Source organism: Hippichthys cyanospilos, chromosome 19 (assembly GCF_059441005.1).
Source record: "Hippichthys cyanospilos isolate Australia breed blue-spotted pipefish chromosome 19, RoL_Hcya_1.0, whole genome shotgun sequence".
Lineage (NCBI taxonomy): Eukaryota > Metazoa > Chordata > Actinopteri > Syngnathiformes > Syngnathidae > Hippichthys > Hippichthys cyanospilos.
In genome coordinates this window covers 4,769,260-4,788,444 of record NC_142387.1, presented here as the reverse complement: position 1 = coordinate 4,788,444, position 19,185 = coordinate 4,769,260, and the positions used below count along the sequence as shown (strand labels likewise).

The window sequence follows — 19,185 nt, the reverse complement described above, 5'->3', positions numbered from 1 at the left end:
ACACACATTTAAACCAATGACAATTCTTTGTCCTGCAATCGGCACATTTAATTTCATGTCAGCTGTTTTTCCCTTTAGCTGTACAAACACTACACTTAAATGGTAATATATTTAGACACCGTGAGTGAGACAGTCAGTGTGACGTTGTAAGAGCAATAGCGTTCACGTTACTGCCCCAAGCATCTACTGATGATTGATGCTGTCGCTACTGTTGATTTTACTGACGCAATTAAACGAGAACATATCTATATACTCAATGGCCGGCATGTCGAATTGCTCGTAAGGCGAGACGTAAGGCGAATTGTTCGTAAATCAGGGTGCTCGTAAGCCGGGGGCCGACTGTATATCTATATACGTATATATCTATATATATATATATCTATATACATATATCTATATATATATATATATATATATATATATATATATATATATATATATATATATATATCATATATATATATATATATATATATATATATATATATATATATATATATATATATATATATATATATATATAGTGTGTGTACGTACATATATATACTTCAATCCATACGTCATTTAAAATTAGTATCGACTACCGAAATCTTGGTGCAGCAGTTCCCATTATAGCGCCTCATTCACACTCCAGTCCGGTAGATGGCGGTAATCCTATTTATCGCAGATTGTTAAAACCCATTCACATCAAACAAGACAACATTCTCCATGATGGCTACACTATTACAATAGAACTCGGTATATAGCTCGGTATCGTCTCTACTTTTCTCGATAGCAATTGAGAAAAGACTTCTGGTATCTAAAATGGGGAAAAAAGATAAAGGGGATCGAGGTGAGTCAGTGAATTATGTTATTCTGGCTTGCTCGTTTATCGTCATTATCCCTGGCTCGAGCAAGGATTCGATCTTTCAAATTGATATTAATCCTACCTTCTATTCCATTGTTTTGCTACCTTCCATTCCATTGTTTTGTACGCATGCATTGTGAACTCTGATCCAAAATACTGTCGTCAGCGAGGATCTTGTCAACGTTAATTTTGCATTTTACAACCGCTCAAGTTTCAATCAACTTTGCTTCTCATGCTATGGGTTCACACTGCACTGCATTTTGTATATTGTTTCAGTACATATTCCGGAATCCTTGTGAATATTGTATGTGTGTGCTACCTATTAAACATGCTATCGTCTACAGAGAAAAAGTCGAAAAAGCGTGTTTATGAAGAGGAGGAAAATGATGAAGACGTGGTGAGTGGCAAGTCGCAAGACGCCATACCTGCAGCTGCGGGGAAACAGGTGGATGAGTCCAGCACCAAATTGGATGAATATGGAGCCAAAGACTATCGTGTTCAGATGCTTCTGAAGAATGATCATTCATCACGCCCCCTCTGGGTGGTAAGATGTCCTTTCAGGACCAATTCAAGCTTCCTCCACATTTTATTATTTCTTTTGTCGTCTACAGGCTCCAGATGGACACATCTTTCTAGAAGCTTTTTCACCAGTGTACAAGTATGCACAGGATTTCTTGGTGGCCATTGCGGAACCGGTGTGCAGGCCCACCCACATCCACGAGTACAAGCTGACAGCATATTCGCTTTACGCAGCTGTCAGCGTGGGACTGCAGACCTCTGACATAGTGGAGTATCTGCAGAAACTCAGCAAGACCTCGGTACCTGACGGAATAGTGGAATTTATTAAGGTATGACTTTGGGGCGCTGCCAGTTGGTTTTGGAGCTGATATTTTAGTTTGACACTGGGATTTGGACCTGTAAATGTGATATTCCAACCCTCCATACCAAACTTCAAGCTGTTAAATGTAATTGTACTTTTTTTTTTTTTTTCCAGCTCTGCACTGTGAGCTACGGCAAAGTCAAGCTGGTGCTCAAGCATAATAGGTACAGCAACTTCAACTTTTTTGGTCTTATTGGCCCTTTAATTCAATGTTTCCGTTTCAGGTATTTTGTTGAGAGCACATTTCCTGATGTGATTCAGCGTCTCCTGCAGGACGAAAGGATCAGAAAATGTCGCCTCACTGCCCCTGATGGAACAGACGGCGAGCTTATCACTGAAGTCGTCCACAGCAAATCAGCGGTATGCCCACTATTAAAACGTTCTGTCCAACGATTCTTAAATGAACTTTTTTCCATGTAAACACAATTGACAATGAAACAAGCATTCGTGCATTTTGTCCCAGGAGTTTTTTTTTTTTTTAAAGCTGTCTAAACTGTAAATGTAATTAATTAACTGTACTAATGAAGAAATCCAATTCACCAGATTTCCAAGACCGTTGAGGACAAAGGAGGCGCTTCCACCTCACAACAGGCCACTGATGGTAATACCTCAGACCAACAGGTTCCTGAAGACATTTTTAGCTATTATGAGCAAATGGACAAGGAAGAAGAAGAAGAGGAAGAGACTCAGACTGTGTCTTTTGAGATTCAACAGGTGCAGTTGACATACTTTTCCACATACAATGGTGTTCTAGGGAAGTGATTCTCAACCTTTTTTTTTTTCAATGATGTACAGTATCTACCCCTTGAAATATTTTTTCAGACAGGTACCACCCTAACTGGCGTAAATTGTTTTTGGGTGAGGGGAAAAAAATTCTTCAACTCAAGTGGTGTGCTGTCCATATCTGATTTATTAAACTTTGCAATTATATTTGTAGTGGTGTCTCTTGGGCATATTTTATTCATAAACTCTAGAAGATAGCTCTTGTAATATCATCTGTTTTATTTCTGGCATGTCTACATTACAACTATAGACAATGCGCATCCATATAAAATGCAACAAAATAAAATGATAAGTTGCTTTATCAATTTACAATTTACTTAGCAATTCCTCTTCCCATCGTGGCATTAAAAACCAAAGTAGATATGCTGACATTTGCAGAAACCCTACTAAAATCTCACATACACTCTGAAGTGCCTTACGTACCTCCATTTGAGAATCCCGAGTGTTCTAAGGCAAGGGTCCCCAAGTACCGGTTCGTGGCCGAGGCTGCATCAGTTAATTGTTTCCCTTTTATGTATTATCTGAGTCTAAAAATAATATATTTTGAAAAACCTTTTATTTTGAAGACTGACCAGATTGTCTTGTCCAAAATTTTGCCCACAGAGTATAGTAAAGTAAGAAAGACACATTTGGAAAATTTCTTTAAGAATGGAAAAAAGCCCAATTAAGAGACAGGAGAATAACCTACATCTCAGAAGAAAAAGCATTTAACAGTGTTTAACAGTTGACTGGAAAAAGGCAACGCATTTCAGGTGTCATTGTCTCCCATCACTCCTTTAGATGGGCCTGGCTTGTTGCATAAAAATCAAGCTCAGGAGTCCCATTGATTTAGAATTAATAATGAGTTCAATTTCCATGTGCACTATATATTCGTCATCCTCCGGCCGTGCTAAAATGATCAAGCTTTGGCCCGTCCGTGGTGATAAAAAGGTTGGCAACCACTGTTATAAGAGATGTCAAACCTGATTATCTCTATTTACCTGTATGTTAAGTACAAATGAACTGTATATGTGTCTTACCTAAGCGGTATTCTCATAACCTTGAATATTATTTGTATTTTGATGTGGCGCATTACTGAACTGCTTCATGCTGGGACATTGCTAATACAGCTCTTGAAATGAACTCGGAACAAATATTATTCAGTGTACATAAACTGTCAAAGCGCATGTTTGCGACTTTTCAAATCATTTTGAACTTGATGTTTTTGTCTAGGAGATGATTGAGGCACTACAAAAGCGCTGCATTGAGCTGGAATACCCACTCCTTGCCGAATACGACTTTCGGAATGATACAGTCAACCCAGATATCAACATAGACCTTAAGCCAACTGCTGTACTACGACCCTATCAGGAAAAAAGTCTGCGCAAGATGTTTGGCAATGGACGGGCTCGTTCCGGAGTCATTGTACTGCCGTGCGGTGAGACTGTCGGTTTATTATTAGTAAGATAGGATAAGTGATGAAAAATTCTGTCAGAAGTATTTTCTATTTAACTGTGTTGTCATGTCAAGTGTGATGCCATGTTCATTTGCATTCCTGCATTCCAGGAGCGGGCAAATCTCTAGTTGGTGTGACTGCAGCGTGCACGGTACGCAAACGTTGCCTGGTGTTGGGTAACTCCTCCGTGTCTGTGGAACAGTGGAAGGCCCAGTTTAAGATGTGGTCCACCATCGATGACTCTCAGATCTGCCGCTTCACCTCCGATGCCAAGGACAAGCCCATCGGTTGCTCAGTGGCCATCAGCACCTACTCTATGCTTGGCCACACCACCAAGCGCTCCTGGGAGGCTGAGAGGGTCATGGAGTGGATGAAAAGCCAAGAATGGGGTCTTATTATTCTTGATGAGGTGCACACCATTCCTGGTAAGTTCTAACATCACATATCCTAGATTCGTTTGTGAGATTGGCTGATATGCTAAAATTTTTTCAACATGCTCTTTTTAGCCAAAATGTTTCGAAGTGTACTGACTATCGTCCAGGCGCACTGCAAACTGGGCCTCACTGCTACTTTAGTGAGGGAGGATGACAAGATTGTGGACCTCAACTTCCTAATTGGGCCAAAGCTTTATGAAGCTAACTGGATGGAGCTACAGAGTAATGGCTACATAGCCAAAGTCCAGTGTGCAGAGGTGAGAGATCAGACATCCCATTAGTTGTGTAGTACAGTGGTTCTCAACAATCCTTGAATTCAATATTCTTTCAGCCAGGTATCCCTTAACCAGCACAAAGACATTTTGAATGGGGGGGGGGGGGGGGGGCACGGGACTTAAAACAGAGACCTGTGCCATCCAATTTACCATATTTCTCCGTTTGCAAGTAGTTTCTTTTCCTTATGTTCAAGGGAGAGTCGACTTATACCCGCATAACTCAAAACTGATCGTTTTTTTCCCACATTTCTGTTTGAATGAATAACATTCATTTGAATGTAAAATAAGTCTTATCAAATACAAGGCTTAAAATCATTATATATGTGTCAGACTGAGGCAGACGGGCGACTGGCTCGGGAGGCAGACGGGCGACTGGCTCGGGAGGCCGACGGGCGACTGGCTCGGGAGGCAGACGGGCGACTGGCTCGGGAGGCAGACGGGCGACTGGCTCGGGAGGCAGACGGGCGACTGGCTCGGGAGGCAGACGGGCGACTGGCTCGGGAGGCCGACGGGCGACTGGCTCGGGAGGCAGACGGGCGACTGGCTCGGGAGGCAGACGGGCGACTGGCTTGGGAGGCAGACGGGCAGGGTTCACAGAGGCCGGGGACCGGCTCGCAGGGTTCACAGAGGCCGGGGACCGGCTCGCAGGGTTCACAGAGGCCGGGGACCGGCTCGCAGGGGTCACAGAGGCCGGGGACCGGCTCGCAGGGGTCACAGAGGCCGGGGACCGTCTCGCAGGGGTCACAGAGGCCGGGGCCCGTCTCGCAGGGGTCACAGAGGCCGGGGCCCGGCTCGCAGGGGTCACAGAGGCCGGGGCCCGGCTCGCAGGGGTCACAGAGGCCGGGGCCCGGCTCGCAGGGGTCACAGAGGCCGGGGCCCGGCTCGCAGGGGTCACAGAGGCCGGGGCCCGGCTCGCAGGGGTCACAGAGACCGGGGGCCGGCTCGCAGGGGTCACAGAGGCCGGGGCCCGGCTCGCAGGGTTCACAGAGGCCGGGCGCCGGCTCGCAGGGTTCACAGAGGCCGGGCGCCGGTTCGCAGGGACAGGTAGCCGCCTTGGCGCAGGGACAGGGGCGGGTAGCCGCCTTGGCGCAGGGACAGGGGTGGGTAGCCGTCTTGGCGCAGGGACAGGGGCAGGTGCCGCTTCAGCCCGCCGGCAGGAAGGTTGGGGAACAGAGACAGGTGGTACAGACGCGACAGGAGCTTGGGATAGGGTGCAAGAAGAGGGTGGTACAGGACAGGAGGAAGTAGGCAGGGCGCGGCAAGAGGGGGACACAGAGACAGGAGGGAACGGATCGGAACTGACAGGAGACTGAACAGATGGGTTCTGGTGGTAACTGGGGCGGTGGCCTTTTCGCGGGCCCCTCCACCGGCGGCCACGAAATGCCAACCGGGAGCCCACGAAAAGGTCACGGTCAAATGGGGGCTCTGAATCTGAGTCTTCGGACGGACTGTAAAATGACTGGCTGGACGGAAAATCAAAATCTGAATCAAAATCATAAGAGGTGCACGGGCTCGAATACGGAATATGATAAAAAGTGTCGAAGGAAGAGGGACGCGGGTAAACAAAATCCGGACCGGTACTGGAACGAAACGTGACGAAAGGAGGGCAATCCTCGATATCGGAAAAATCTGAGTCCAACGTACAGTAAGGTGCGCGAACAGGAGAGGAAGGGTGATCGAGTGTGCGGACAGAAGGTGAACTACGCAAATCAGAAAAATCGGAACTACAAAAAACGTGCGGGGACAGAATCGTGTCGTATGGGAGGTCGGAGGAACACGAGGGAAACGCGGAAGTAACAGACGCGGGGGGCGGATCAGAAGCGGGGACAGACGCGGACTCGGAGGGGAGAAACACGGAAGAAAAAACAAGAGGTCTCACACTGGGGGAACGGGGCTGACCGGCGGGCTGAGAACGGATGCGGGCGGGGCGGCGGCGTCGAGTCCGCCGACGCGGACTTCCCGCTGGGTCCTGTGCTGGTCGGAACATTCTGTCAGACTGAGGCAGACGGGCGACTGGCTCGGGAGGCAGACGGGCGACTGGCTCGGGAGGCCGACGGGCGACTGGCTCGGGAGGCAGACGGGCGACTGGCTCGGGAGGCAGACGGGCGACTGGCTCGGGAGGCAGACGGGCGACTGGCTCGGGAGGCAGACGGGCGACTGGCTCGGGAGGCAGACGGGCGACTGGCTCGGGAGGCAGACGGGCGACTGGCTCGGGAGGCAGACGGGCGACTGGCTCGGGAGGCCGACGGGCGACTGGCTCGGGAGGCAGACGGGCGACTGGCTCGGGAGGCAGACGGGCGACTGGCTTGGGAGGCAGACGGGCAGGGTTCACAGAGGCCGGGGACCGGCTCGCAGGGTTCACAGAGGCCGGGGACCGGCTCGCAGGGTTCACAGAGGCCGGGGACCGGCTCGCAGGGGTCACAGAGGCCGGGGACCGGCTCGCAGGGGTCACAGAGGCCGGGGACCGTCTCGCAGGGGTCACAGAGGCCGGGGCCCGTCTCGCAGGGGTCACAGAGGCCGGGGCCCGGCTCGCAGGGGTCACAGAGGCCGGGGCCCGGCTCGCAGGGGTCACAGGACATTGTCTCTGTCACGTCATGTCATATTGTCTCTATCGTATTGTCTCGTAGTCCCGTCTTGCCCCGAGTCCCTCAGCTCCGTGTTTTCCTGCCAGCCTGTCCATAGTGTTTTGCTTTCTGTTTTGCCAGCCTGCCTGCGCCCTTAGTTCGAGTTTTTTGCCGTCCTGTTTTTCTCGCTTTTGTTCCCGTTCGTTTATAAATAAATGGATTTAATCAACCCCCTGTCCCGACGCTCCCCTGCTTTTGGGTCCTCCTCCTCTGCAACCATGCCGGCCTCCTCAACCGCCGTACTCCCCCGTGACATATATGTCTCTAATTTGATAAAGTATGCATCCGTTTAAGCGTAGTTGCATTTTCAAATGCACTTTCGTCAAGTGCCGCCTTATTGCCTCTTATTGCTGTCAACACGAGGCTGGCTGGATAATTATTCTGGCGGACTTTGACCCATTATAAAAAGAAAGAGATGGCTTGACTTGTCTCCTTCAGCCTTTGGACATATGCTTGAACAAGCCGGCATGGATTCCGGCAGAAACAACAAAGAGCAACCTTCCACGCTCTGATCTCACGACAATCGTCACTTAGGTAAAGAACGTCCCAAGTAAGATGATCGGCAAATCATCTTCAAAGACCTCCATTTCAAAAAAACTGGACTGGTCTGAAGATGACTAACCTTGGAAGAGTAATGGGGATATGTTTGCGCAAATGATGAGCAGGAAGAAGAGGCCGTCCGGGCTTTAAATTGGAGGAGCTATTTGCCGTGTCAGAATGCGATGATGGCTTTTAGTGCTTTTAGAGGAATTCACATACGACTGTGTCAAAAAAATAGTTTTGTTACGTCAAATCACATTTGTGTCTATATGCATGTGCACATAGCCTCACAATCTTGTCTCGTTTCTGCCCCCCTCCCATAACCGTAACAGTATGTTATTCAATATTCGATGAAGAAAAGCGTCTAAAAGTAGTGCAATTTTGTAATTTTAATAACAAACACAGTGTGTTTTAATTGGACAGCCATGAAATGCGTAACCACTAAAGTCAAGGGTAGACTTATACTCGCGTTTTTGTAAAATCCACCCAAATTGAAGTAAAAAAAAAAAAGTGGGGGTGAACTTGTACTTGGAGAAATACGGTATTAAACTTTGAAGGTAGATCGTGTGACATCATCTGTTTTATTTCTCATCTACTGAAAAATTAAATCACCGATGATAATGCAAAACTTCACAAAATAAAGATGTGCAGCGTTGTGTAAAGTAATCACACAATTGAGCTTCATGTTGCTGCATTCCAGTTAATTTGAAAAGAAAAAATGATTGTTCTGTTACTGCATTTAGTCAAATTACATTTATTTATATAACCCTTAATAATATTAAAGTCTCAAAGGGCTGCTGAAAGCTACTAGTTAATCTCACGTACCCCCTGAAGTGCCTCTATGTAATTTCAGCAGTACTTTTACTCCCATTTGAGAACCACATGTCTAGTGGGCATTGTGGGCACTTCCTTATCAACATTATGTCTGTCTGTGTTGCAGGTGTGGTGCCCAATGTCTCCAGAGTTTTACAGAGAGTATGTGGCCATCAAAACTAAGAAGCGAATCTTGCTTTATACCATGAACCCCAATAAATTCCGGGCATGCCAGTTTTTAATTCGCTTTCATGAGCGGCGCAATGACAAGATCATTGTCTTTGCTGACAATGTCTTTGCTTTGAAAGAATATGCAATTCGCCTCAACAAGTATGTATTTTCACAAATATATGTTTTTGCGTCAAAGTATTTCATTAGTAAATGATTCTATAATTGTCTCCCCAAGGCCCTACATCTATGGTCCAACCTCCCAAGGGGAGCGTATGCAGATCTTGCAGAACTTCAAACACAATCCCAAAATCAACACAATTTTCATCTCCAAGGTAACAGAGAATGGGTTAGTGAATAACCTATAAGAGCAACATTTACTTTTCTAAGTTCTTGTCACACTATCGTCTTTGGATGTAAATGAACTCAGGAGTTTTGTCTGCAAATGGTGACTGTGTCACAATGCTTGAAATAATCAACACCATTTGTTGTGTTTTGATATATCTACCGTCAAACAGGTTGGAGACACTTCATTTGACTTGCCAGAAGCCAATGTTCTGATCCAAATTTCCTCTCATGGTGGGTCACGGAGGCAGGAAGCCCAAAGACTTGGTCGAGTTTTACGAGCCAAGAAAGGTTTCTTTCTTTTATTGTTACAACATTAAATCTTTAACGTGCAAATGCATGCTACATGAAAAATCAGCCCTTTACACCAGCTTTCGTCCTTAGGAATGGTTGCAGAGGAATACAATGCATTCTTTTATTCGTTGGTGTCTCAGGACACCCAGGAGATGGCGTACTCCACCAAGAGGCAGAGGTTTCTAGTGGATCAGGGCTACAGCTTTAAGGTATATTTTAACTTTTTGACACTGCTTATGACCGGGATGTCCAAACTATTTGCAAAGATAGCCAGATTTGGGAGAGGTGAACATTTTGGAGCTGAGCATTTAGCTTATAAATTTTAGCCTGACTTTTTTTTTTAAAACATGAAACATTGATCTATCTCAACATGTTTTTGCGAACCAATCTGCCTTTTCATATTTGAAAGCTAAATAAGAATGTGTTTGGATTCATTTTCATCCCAGGGGGTAATTTAGACCCAACTCGGGCTTTTAGATGTTTTTGATGGGTGATATCAAAGGAAAAGCATGCAAAAAACCCCCCAAAAACACAAGGATAAACTATTGCATACATTGATTGCCAAAAGATGCCGACTTTCAATATGCCGTACTGCCGTTCCTTCTAAATCCTTACGAGAGGTCCAGAGGTACACCTCCGGGGGGCGCTAGCAGACAATTTATGGTATTTTTGAGCCTTTCAATCATTGAGTTGCCTAGCCTGCGGCCTCAAATGCAAAGTTCTTGCTATGCATTGTGGGACTTGTAGTTGACAAAAGGCTTCGATCCAAGAACTAAATGTTGCAGGAAAGCTTTAATTTTGCTGCAGGGAAGCATTTTATTTCATGCAACACCTAATATTATATCTGCATCTCCCCAACTGCAAAATCGGCAGCATTGAATAGCTGTTAGCGTTTGTTTCCTCACAAAATGGGAATTGAACTGATGCCACTGAATATTTTGAGGGGTTGAAACTAAAAATATAGTTATATTTGATGATGTTATGACCCTTTCAAAGTCAGCCCAATTTGGATGACAATAAGACCAGGTTAGTGAAAAATACCCATACACCCAGGGGTTAAACATCACTGGTAATTTGATGGTCACTGAACTTTTACATTTAAAAACAGGGAACTATGTAACTGTATTCACCAATGAAAATTACATTTCAAAAGTGAAATCACCACTGGTACAGTAATTAAATGGTCACTGAAATTTTACATTTAAAAATAGTTAAATGAGTAACAGTATTTATTGTACCAATAAAAATCACATAACAAACATGAAATATCACCACTGACACAAAACTTTCAAATTCAATTATATGAATGTAATGTAAAAAAAAAAAAAAAAACATTCACCAGTACAGGGTTCATTTAAAACGTGGCACACAAACGTGACAGAAATAAATGTCTTAATGTTCTTAATTGTAATTGCTAGTGTGCTAATGCAAATCCAAATTTTGCTGGTTTCTAATTATTCATGTGTATAAGATATTTATATACCCTCGCTTCAACTACAATTTTCAACCTTAGTAAATTGTCAAGATAATAGTCTGATTAATCATAATTGAATTGAATATACTGTAAATTATAACATTCAAATGAAAGTATTATTTATAATTTTAACAAAGAAATGGATAAAAACCAGTACAATATACAATCAGATCAAAACACACATGCAAATATGGGTGGCTTGGATCCTTATATTCATTTACGTCGCAAAGTGATATCTCCTGTCAAATGGGCATTTTGCATCCATAGGTGATCACACAATTGTCAGGAATGGAAGAAGAAGACTTGATGTTCTCCACCAGAGAGGAGCAGCAGCAACTTCTTCAAAAGGTCCTGGCTGCATCCGATCTGGATGCTGAGGAGGAAACTGTGGCAGGGGAGACAGGCACAAAACCACAGGCGGGTGCCACAAAAACATTACACTTACAAATTGCTCCATCACTCTGCATACTTAGTCTTTTTTTTTTTTTTTTTTTCCTCCAAACAGTTTTCAAGGCGAACAGGGACCATGAGCTCCATGTCTGGCGCTGATGACACGGTGTATATGGAATATCAGGGTAAAAACAAATCGACTTCTCAAGGCAAGGGTATCCATCCGCTCTTCAAGCGCTTCAGGAGATAGATGGGCTTGTTCAAGTTGTGACGCTTGACCATTAGCCACAAGAAGGCAGCGTGAAGAGGCCACAGTGGTTAGCGCAACCGCCTCGCAGTTTGGGGGTCGCTGTTTCGAATCTGGGTCTTCCTGTTTGGAGTTTGAATGTGCTTCCCATGGTTGCTTGGGATTTCTCTGAGTACTTTGCCTTCCTCCCACATGTGAGAAGTTGTCTGCCTCTCACCTGAAGTCACCTGGGATAGGTTCCAGCACACTCAAGACCCTTGTGAGTCTTAAGTGGATGGACGATTGGATTAAGCACTTTTTTTAGAACAACCATTTAAGCATCAGTTAGCTTGAAGGTTAAAAATAACATGAAACATTTGGTTTGAAACCATGTTGATGTTCTACTGAAATGCAGTAAATCTTCTGGTATGAACAACAGTCAAATCTAATATTGTATAGTTGTCTTCTTATGTTATACAGTAAAAATAAAATAAAATTGAAATGCTCAATAAAAAAAACAACGCAATCTTCTTTCTTCCCCAACATTTCACACGTACAATATAGTGTTTTGCCTACAAGGTTTGGCAGGTGTCCAACTTACGATCCTATATCCCGATAATGAAGTAGAGGCTGTGTTAGCGGCTGAATATTTAGTCACTAGGCCGCCAAAGACCTTGGTGGGGGGTAGGTCCTTTGCACTGCTACCTACTGATGTCTGAGGCGGTTTGCAACGTTAATCGAGCTCAAAGAGCAGCAGCACCACAACTGAAGCCAGAAATAATCTTTCAGAGCGAGACAGACATGTATTCTTCTACAAGTGAACCTTTTCTTTGGAAATGCCTATCAGGCTTTTTGGACTAGAGGAGTTTTTAAAAATACTGAATGCTGTCGGGAAAATACTCTAAAATACTTAATTTTTTTTTTCCATTTTACAAACAATGAGATTTTTTTCAGGCCGATATAATACAGATTATTAGTTGTCAAGGAGACCAAATGTAACTAATTTATTCGTCTTTAGTCAAATGAAATAGTATAGTGTCAAAATTGAAACAAAACAAAAAGTCACTTGACATTTTAATCAATAGAAATCTTCGAATTTAAAGTTCTAAAAGTTCATTGTGCTCCCAGGGTCATAGGAATGTTTGCGTGAAATGTATTTATCTCCCTCTGCTTTTCTATAATAAATAGTTTTCCAAATTGTCAAAAATAACTGAAATGTTTACTTCTACAGTATTTGTTTTTCAAAGACTGTGCAGTTTCCATGATCAACAGCATCTCTAATAGTGGTATGTGAAATTCAAATCAGTATTTCCCTGAAGTGACGGCTCACGGGTGCAGTGAATAGCACGTCCGTTTCACAGTTAAAGGGACCGAAGTTCAAATCCACCTCGCGCTGGCCTTCTGTGGGGAGTTTGCATGTTCTCCCCGAGCCTGCATGGGTTCTCCCAGGGCACACCGGCTTCTTCCGACACTCCAAAACCCTAACCCATTCATGACAGGTGTTTTGGACATACTAAATTGCCCTCAGATGTGATTGGGTGCATGAATAGTTGTTCGTCTCTGGGTGCTCTGCAATTAGCTGGAAATTAGTTGAGCGTGTCCCTCACCTACTGCTCCAAGTCAGCTGGGATAGGCACCAGCAAGCCTGCGACCCTCGTGAGGATAAGGGGCTCTAGAAAATGGATGGATATTTTGCTGACGTTAGATTTAGCTCTTATCTTACTTAAAAGGAAAACTAAATGTGTTATAGATATTCATCAACATGTCAAATACTGTTGCCGATAATTGACCCAGCTGATAAATGTGCTGACATCGGTTTAAAGTCCACAACTATAGAATGAGGGTCCTTTTTTACTTCATTATTGAGGTCCTTTAATGCTCCTTGGGTGTCAAGAAGATATAAATGTAAAGGGAGAAAAACAAATAGTGAAATGACAAATACTGGCGCCGATAATTGACCCAGCTGATAAATGTGCTGACATCAGTTTAAAGTCCACTACCATCGAATGAGTGTCCTTTCTTTAACTTCACTATTGAGGTCCTTTAATGCTCCTTGGGTGTCAAGAGGACATACATGTAAAGGGAGGAAAACACCCCTCATCTATTCATTTAATTCAAAGTATGTTCACACTTCTCCAAAAAAAAAAAAAAAAAAAAATATATATATATATATATATATATATATATATATATATATATATATATATATATATATATATTTAACAATTAGAATATTTTTTTTCAATCAGAGACAGGTTAATTTGGTCATCTAAACTATCCAGAATTCCACAATTTTTGTTCACCATTGATAAAAATAATGACAATAACAATACGGAAATTGGAAACTGGTTGTCAACTATCTTTACATTTTCATGCCATTTAGTTTAGACTCAGTATAAAAATCCATTTATGTCAATATAATATTAGCCGCTATATCAGTATTTTAAAGTCAGAAAGATGTGTGCACTGTGTGTTAGTAAACATTTTTTGGGGGGAATGGCAGTTACTTCTGCTGATATACTGAATCATTTTAACAAACAATAGCATATGTGCAAATTATATACAATATCACACTTGATGGCAGTCAGTATTTCACATTTGAAGGAATCATACCACGTTTAAAGACATATATACAGATAGATTTGTCAATAAATGTCATTTAGAGTTTATCACTAAAATGCACACATTTTTGGACAGTGGGCAACTTGTGAATCTACTAAAAGCTGTTGTTAGCATTGTTAAAAAAAAAAAAAATCAAACCACCAAGAAATGTATGAAAGTTTGAGAGCTAAACTTGATAACGCACTTATGCAACAAATGGATCTGAAAGAGGTGTACTCAAGGAGGGAAATGAGCATGATTGAGATGCATTCAAGAACAAAGGGTAATGACTTGAAGACCCAGTTTCATGTGCATTATTTCCTACTGTCTGAACCGGGCTAAAGACATCAGTAGTGTGGTTGGGCCCTTTTGGGGAAAACATGTTGTCAGGGCTGGGATTTCTCCAAAAGAACACACAGGGACGTCGTGGTGACGGCCAAAAGTGCAGTGATGTAATGCTTCGGGAATTCAAGATTTTTGAATCCTGCGTAGGCATTCAGGCCTTCCCCAGTAACCTTTAATGGCCCCGAGCCCTTCTCGCCTTTCCTTTCAGGACCACTGACTGTGGTTCTAACAGGCCCGCTTTGACCTCTCAAGGGAAAGGTGAACTTGGGAAAGGGGCCTTTTAAGGAAATTGGAACGCGCCTGAATGCAAAAACATGATGCTGAAGTTTCCATGGCGATGACGCACTCATGGCAGGAAACTGGCATACAAGGCTTTTATCGCCATAAAGCACAACTTGTGTGTGTTCACAAGCGCTGTTCGAGTTTAGTAACTTCTGCAACCTTTTTGCTAGCCAGCTGACACTTCATTGGCTGTCATCTTTTGGCGAATTTGTTTTCGCAGAGTCTTCTTCACCATCAGCTGGAGAGCAGAGAAACAAATTGACAAGTTAGCGTCATGCATGAAAAATGACATTTAAGACTTAATTGACTTAGATGTGACTGTTTATGTGCTCACTTTCTATACTTGGTAACTTGAAGGACTTTGATTTATGACAGGCACTTTATTACAATTGCTCATACACGCAAGCCCTTGTGTAGACTTTGGACCAAGTTCATACAGGTTGTAGAAGTGACAAAATAGGAAACGAGCAATGAAAATAATCAATTTTTTGATCATACAGTGAGTACTGAATACAGTGGTACCTGAAAAATTCAGTTTATGAAATGCCTCGGCGAAAAAAGAATGTCTCAAGGGCCACAAAGCGTTCTAAAATTTGTCAAAAGGGCCGGTCCAGGAGTAGATGGAGTGTTTTGGTAAGACACACGTTAAGAGGAAAAAAATTGCTTTTAATTTCAATAACAAAAAATAACAAAATCATTACAAATGTATTAGTCGCATGCATTTTCCTTTTTAATTTTTTTAAACGACTCAATTTTTCTTCAATCGCGAATAGTTATTACAGTGATCCCTCGCTACTTCGCGTCCCGCCCATCGCACCCCTAGTGTATCGTGGATTTTTTTTTTTGGGGGGGGGGGGGGCACTTGCTATATTACGGTAAGACGCGCTCTGACTGTTTCCTGCATGACAAGTTAACTATAAGTGCACTTGCCACGTATATTGAACTACCGCAGAACACATATTTACTTAAATCTCCTAAATTCTTCAAGTTGGGTGGCCGGGTTAAAAAGCTTAATGGGCTGCATATGGCCCCCTGGGCCTTAGTTTGTGCTGGTATGGATCTTGGGGCAAAAGAGTTTGGCTTCCCCTGTATCAAACTATCCAGTAAAGAGCAGGGTTCTCAGTTGCAGCGACATTTGAAAAATAAGCCTGTAACAAAAGTGATTCTTGTTTAGATTTGCATGCAAAATTGTCAATTTTCTTGCAGTCTGCTTGATAAAAATAAAACATTTGAAAACTGGGTAATTTTATTTTAGGTTACGAATTTTACAAAAATCTTGTCTTTCGTGAGACATCTCGTCTCGTTCCACCCCCCCCCCCCCCCCCCCCCAAAAGAAAAAAATCATGTGCAAACTGTGTCGCAATGGCAACAGCTTGCAACAAAAGAAAAAGCTTTCAATAACTTTCTGCAGCGGTATGCCCAAAAACAGGCACAGTTTGCATTTAAAGCATTCCATCATTAAAGTTAACATTAATATTCCAAAACATATGAATCACTAATAGCTTCAATCTAAACTGTGCATGTTTGCAAAGACAGCTTTGAACGTTCTGGCCGTCGTACCAGTTGTGTTGATGTTGAGCTGCGCCAGGCTCGCCGACAGGTCAGCGGGTCCAGGCGTCCCGGAGGCTGCTGGGATGTCGTGGATGGCGTTCCTGCGGCCGGACCGTTGCGAGGCGATGAAGTCCTCATAGGTCGCCTCCACATCCGTCATCTCTGCGGCGTCTCACCATGGCAGGACCTGCACACGCTTGTATAAAAAAAAAAAAAAAAAAGTATGCTCGTATAGACGTGACGTTTCTAGATAAAGAAAATCCCATTAATACTGTCCTCCTGTCTGTTTTGTTTTTTTTAAAGTTAATCCGTCAACCTCTTTTAGGATCAAGTCAACAGGGGAGCTAAAAAGAGAACTGTTTTAAATAGCAACCAGAATGTTCTGGAACTGATGACAAAAAGATGAAATTACGGCACAAGGAAGGATCCATTCAAATTCCGGTTCACGTGGAATAAGCATAAGGCATGATTGGAGTTGTGTTGCCACGGCGATTTGACATCCAACTGCTCCGAGTCTGCTCCTTTACATTGCACAGCCTCCTCTCTACTGAGATTTGGAGCTCGACTATGTAAACCAATGCTGGTCCATTGGTTGTGTCCTATTGTATCGTGTCCCTTAGGTCAGTAGCGTACTGACACCAGGCTCAAATGACTGCAAGCATTCAAGCCTATTTTCAGACACATCTGTTGACATGTGAGAGTGAGCGATGTAACCCACGCAGCTGCTGCATTCCGAATGGTGTCAGGATGGGCCAAACCCCACAGATGTTAACCTAGGAATAGTCAGTTGATGATTTTTTTTTCATGCACCACTTCTGAACAGCTTGGTTTGTCATTGAGGGCCGTGGTAGGGTTATTAAAATTACAATGGTAAGATAACGCTGTATAAACATAGTGGATTTAATCTTCGCGCTTGTTTGGTTCTCGTATCCGATGCAATATTCATTTGGAAGTTTTCATAATTTATACCTGCTTGCACTCATGATGTAGCCTGTCAACGGTTTAGCCACGTGCGTGTGTGTGTGTGTGTGTGTGTGTGTGTGTATATATTTATATATATATATATATATATATATATATATATATATATATATATATATATATATATATATATTATATATATATATTAATATATACACACACACGCACAACTGATGGAGGTAGGGAACACGTGTCAATAAAAAATAAGGAAGAGAAAAATTGAGTCCTTATGGCTATAGGTACCTTTACAATACCATGAAAATATTAAAGTTAAATAAAAATTGAAAAAATGTAACAAAAAAAATCGATCATACATCTAGCATAAACAAGTGATGCATGCATTTATTTTTTGTATTAAATACCTTTCATTGTCCCAGATTTAACTATGTTATGGCAAATTTTCAGTTTAAAGAGACTATTTGCCCATTTAAAAGACAGAAAACACGCAGAAATTCAAACGTAAATATGCATAAATCTGGTGATGTTTATTATAAAATTTCAGTCAGTGTTTTTGTGTTTTTTGTGTAAATTGAAGGATCTTAACCTGATTTTTTTTAAATATAAAATTCAGGATTGTAACATGTATGTCAATTTTTTAAATATTCATACTGTTTGAAATGTGGTAATCAAATGAATTAGATAGGCTCTAGTTCACCCATATTCCAACAGTATTTTTAGTTTTTTACAACTACCACTTGAGAATGAGAAACCACTGAAATAATGCATTCATTAATGAGAGGTATTTGCAAACATGGTTAAAAAATAGTGTAATTAGTTTGCAAATAACACTGAACATTAGAAAATCCTTATATTCTAAGAGTAGGAGAACTGTACACCATGGTGATTTAATTCGCGGGATTAATGTCTTCAGTAGAGCAAAGATTCAACTGGTTAGTTGATTTAGAATCGGAGGGACTATATTTTTCAAAGGCCCCCTTCATATAACGCCAATTGTACAAAAAATATTGCAATGGTAGCCTACCATACCTATGTATAGTCGTAGTATCTTGTGATATTTAAATGTGATATTTTATAAGCGTCAAGCACAGCATGCGAAATGCATACTGTTCGGTGGAAGGTGCGGTAAAAATAGGAAAAATACACATAAAAATAAACGATTCAACGAGAACATGTATAATAATGCAGGTCCAGCGACGCGCACATTGATTACAATAATAAACAGACATGCACGTCTCTCATTTGGAAAGGCCCGTCGTTGAACGAGTAAATATAGCGTGTTTGTTTACATCGCGTCATTTTGCATCACGTGAACAAAAATGAATGGTTATTCGGTACCTGTTGAGGTTTAAAGAAAGACGTCCAAATAATCGCATGCAGGGTCAACTACATCAGGTGGAGGAGAGGTGCCTCGGTCATTCTCGTCACGCTCTGGAAATAGGTTTATTTGCGCCAAGTAACGATCAGATGATGCGTGTGTTTCCGGTTGACGCTTCAAAATAAGTGTGCATGTCAAACAAAAAGCGTACATTGTATTGTTTATCTGAATGCGCGGGGGAGAACAGCGATCCCCTTGTTATGCCTACAGCCTCCGTTCAAGTCAAGCAGCTGCTCGTCAGTCACTCCATTCACAAGACATATGTGTTCAGTATGCTAAACAGCTACTTTATGCATATGTTCATGCGTTTGCACAGGAGACATTGACACAAATGACAATCACGCACTGCTTTTTGTTCAAGTGACAAAAGAAAGAGAATATTATTTCCACATTTCACTATAGCAACATAGGGTACCTCCCCTGCCCCATCTGCTGGTTCCTGTGCATGTTACATTAGCGCAGAACCTTCAGTAACAACCAATTAAATTCTGAGATGTTGACATATCGCTGGTATCATACAAGCCAGTTGCCATTGGTTGCCCAAAGATGATTAGATTCAAG

At 42.5% G+C, this 19,185-nt stretch overlaps 2 protein-coding genes across 2 annotated transcripts; one reads left to right on the top strand and one right to left on the bottom strand.

Annotated features, from left to right (window-relative positions):
- The first annotated feature begins 683 nt into the window (after positions 1-683).
- ercc3 (excision repair cross-complementation group 3) lies at positions 684-12,065 on the top strand. The gene is made up of 15 exons (XM_088402233.1): positions 684-832; positions 1,192-1,391; positions 1,459-1,695; positions 1,842-1,891; positions 1,952-2,087; positions 2,271-2,441; positions 3,723-3,927; positions 4,056-4,370; positions 4,452-4,636; positions 8,759-8,961; positions 9,038-9,134; positions 9,318-9,435; positions 9,529-9,647; positions 11,180-11,329; positions 11,418-12,065. The coding sequence occupies exons 1-15, from the start codon at positions 805-807 to the stop codon at positions 11,550-11,552; spliced, it is 2,349 nt and encodes a 782-aa protein (XP_088258359.1). The 5' UTR covers positions 684-804; the 3' UTR covers positions 11,553-12,065.
- Positions 10,650-18,717, bottom strand: pkia (cAMP-dependent protein kinase inhibitor alpha). Its single transcript, XM_088402235.1, has 3 exons — positions 18,585-18,717; positions 16,317-16,503; positions 10,650-14,994 (listed from the first exon to the last, which is right to left on the bottom strand). The coding sequence occupies exons 2-3, from the start codon at positions 16,465-16,467 to the stop codon at positions 14,939-14,941; spliced, it is 207 nt and encodes a 68-aa protein (XP_088258361.1). The 5' UTR covers positions 16,468-16,503; positions 18,585-18,717; the 3' UTR covers positions 10,650-14,938.
- Between the last annotated feature and the right edge of the window lie 468 nt (positions 18,718-19,185).

Coding starts and splice junctions, on each gene's coding strand:
- pkia (XM_088402235.1), bottom strand. CDS start 16,467: ATGACGGATGTGGAGGCGACCTATGAGGACTTCATCGCCTCGCAACGG. Junction 14,995..16,316: donor GCTCAACATCAACACAACTG/GTACGACGGCCA, acceptor TCTGCTCTCCAG/CTGATGGTGAAGAAGACTCT.
- ercc3 (XM_088402233.1), top strand. CDS start 805: ATGGGGAAAAAAGATAAAGGGGATCGAG. Junction 4,637..8,758: donor CCAAAGTCCAGTGTGCAGAG/GTGAGAGATCAG, acceptor TCTGTGTTGCAG/GTGTGGTGCCCAATGTCTCC. Junction 8,962..9,037: donor TATGCAATTCGCCTCAACAA/GTATGTATTTTC, acceptor TGTCTCCCCAAG/GCCCTACATCTATGGTCCAA.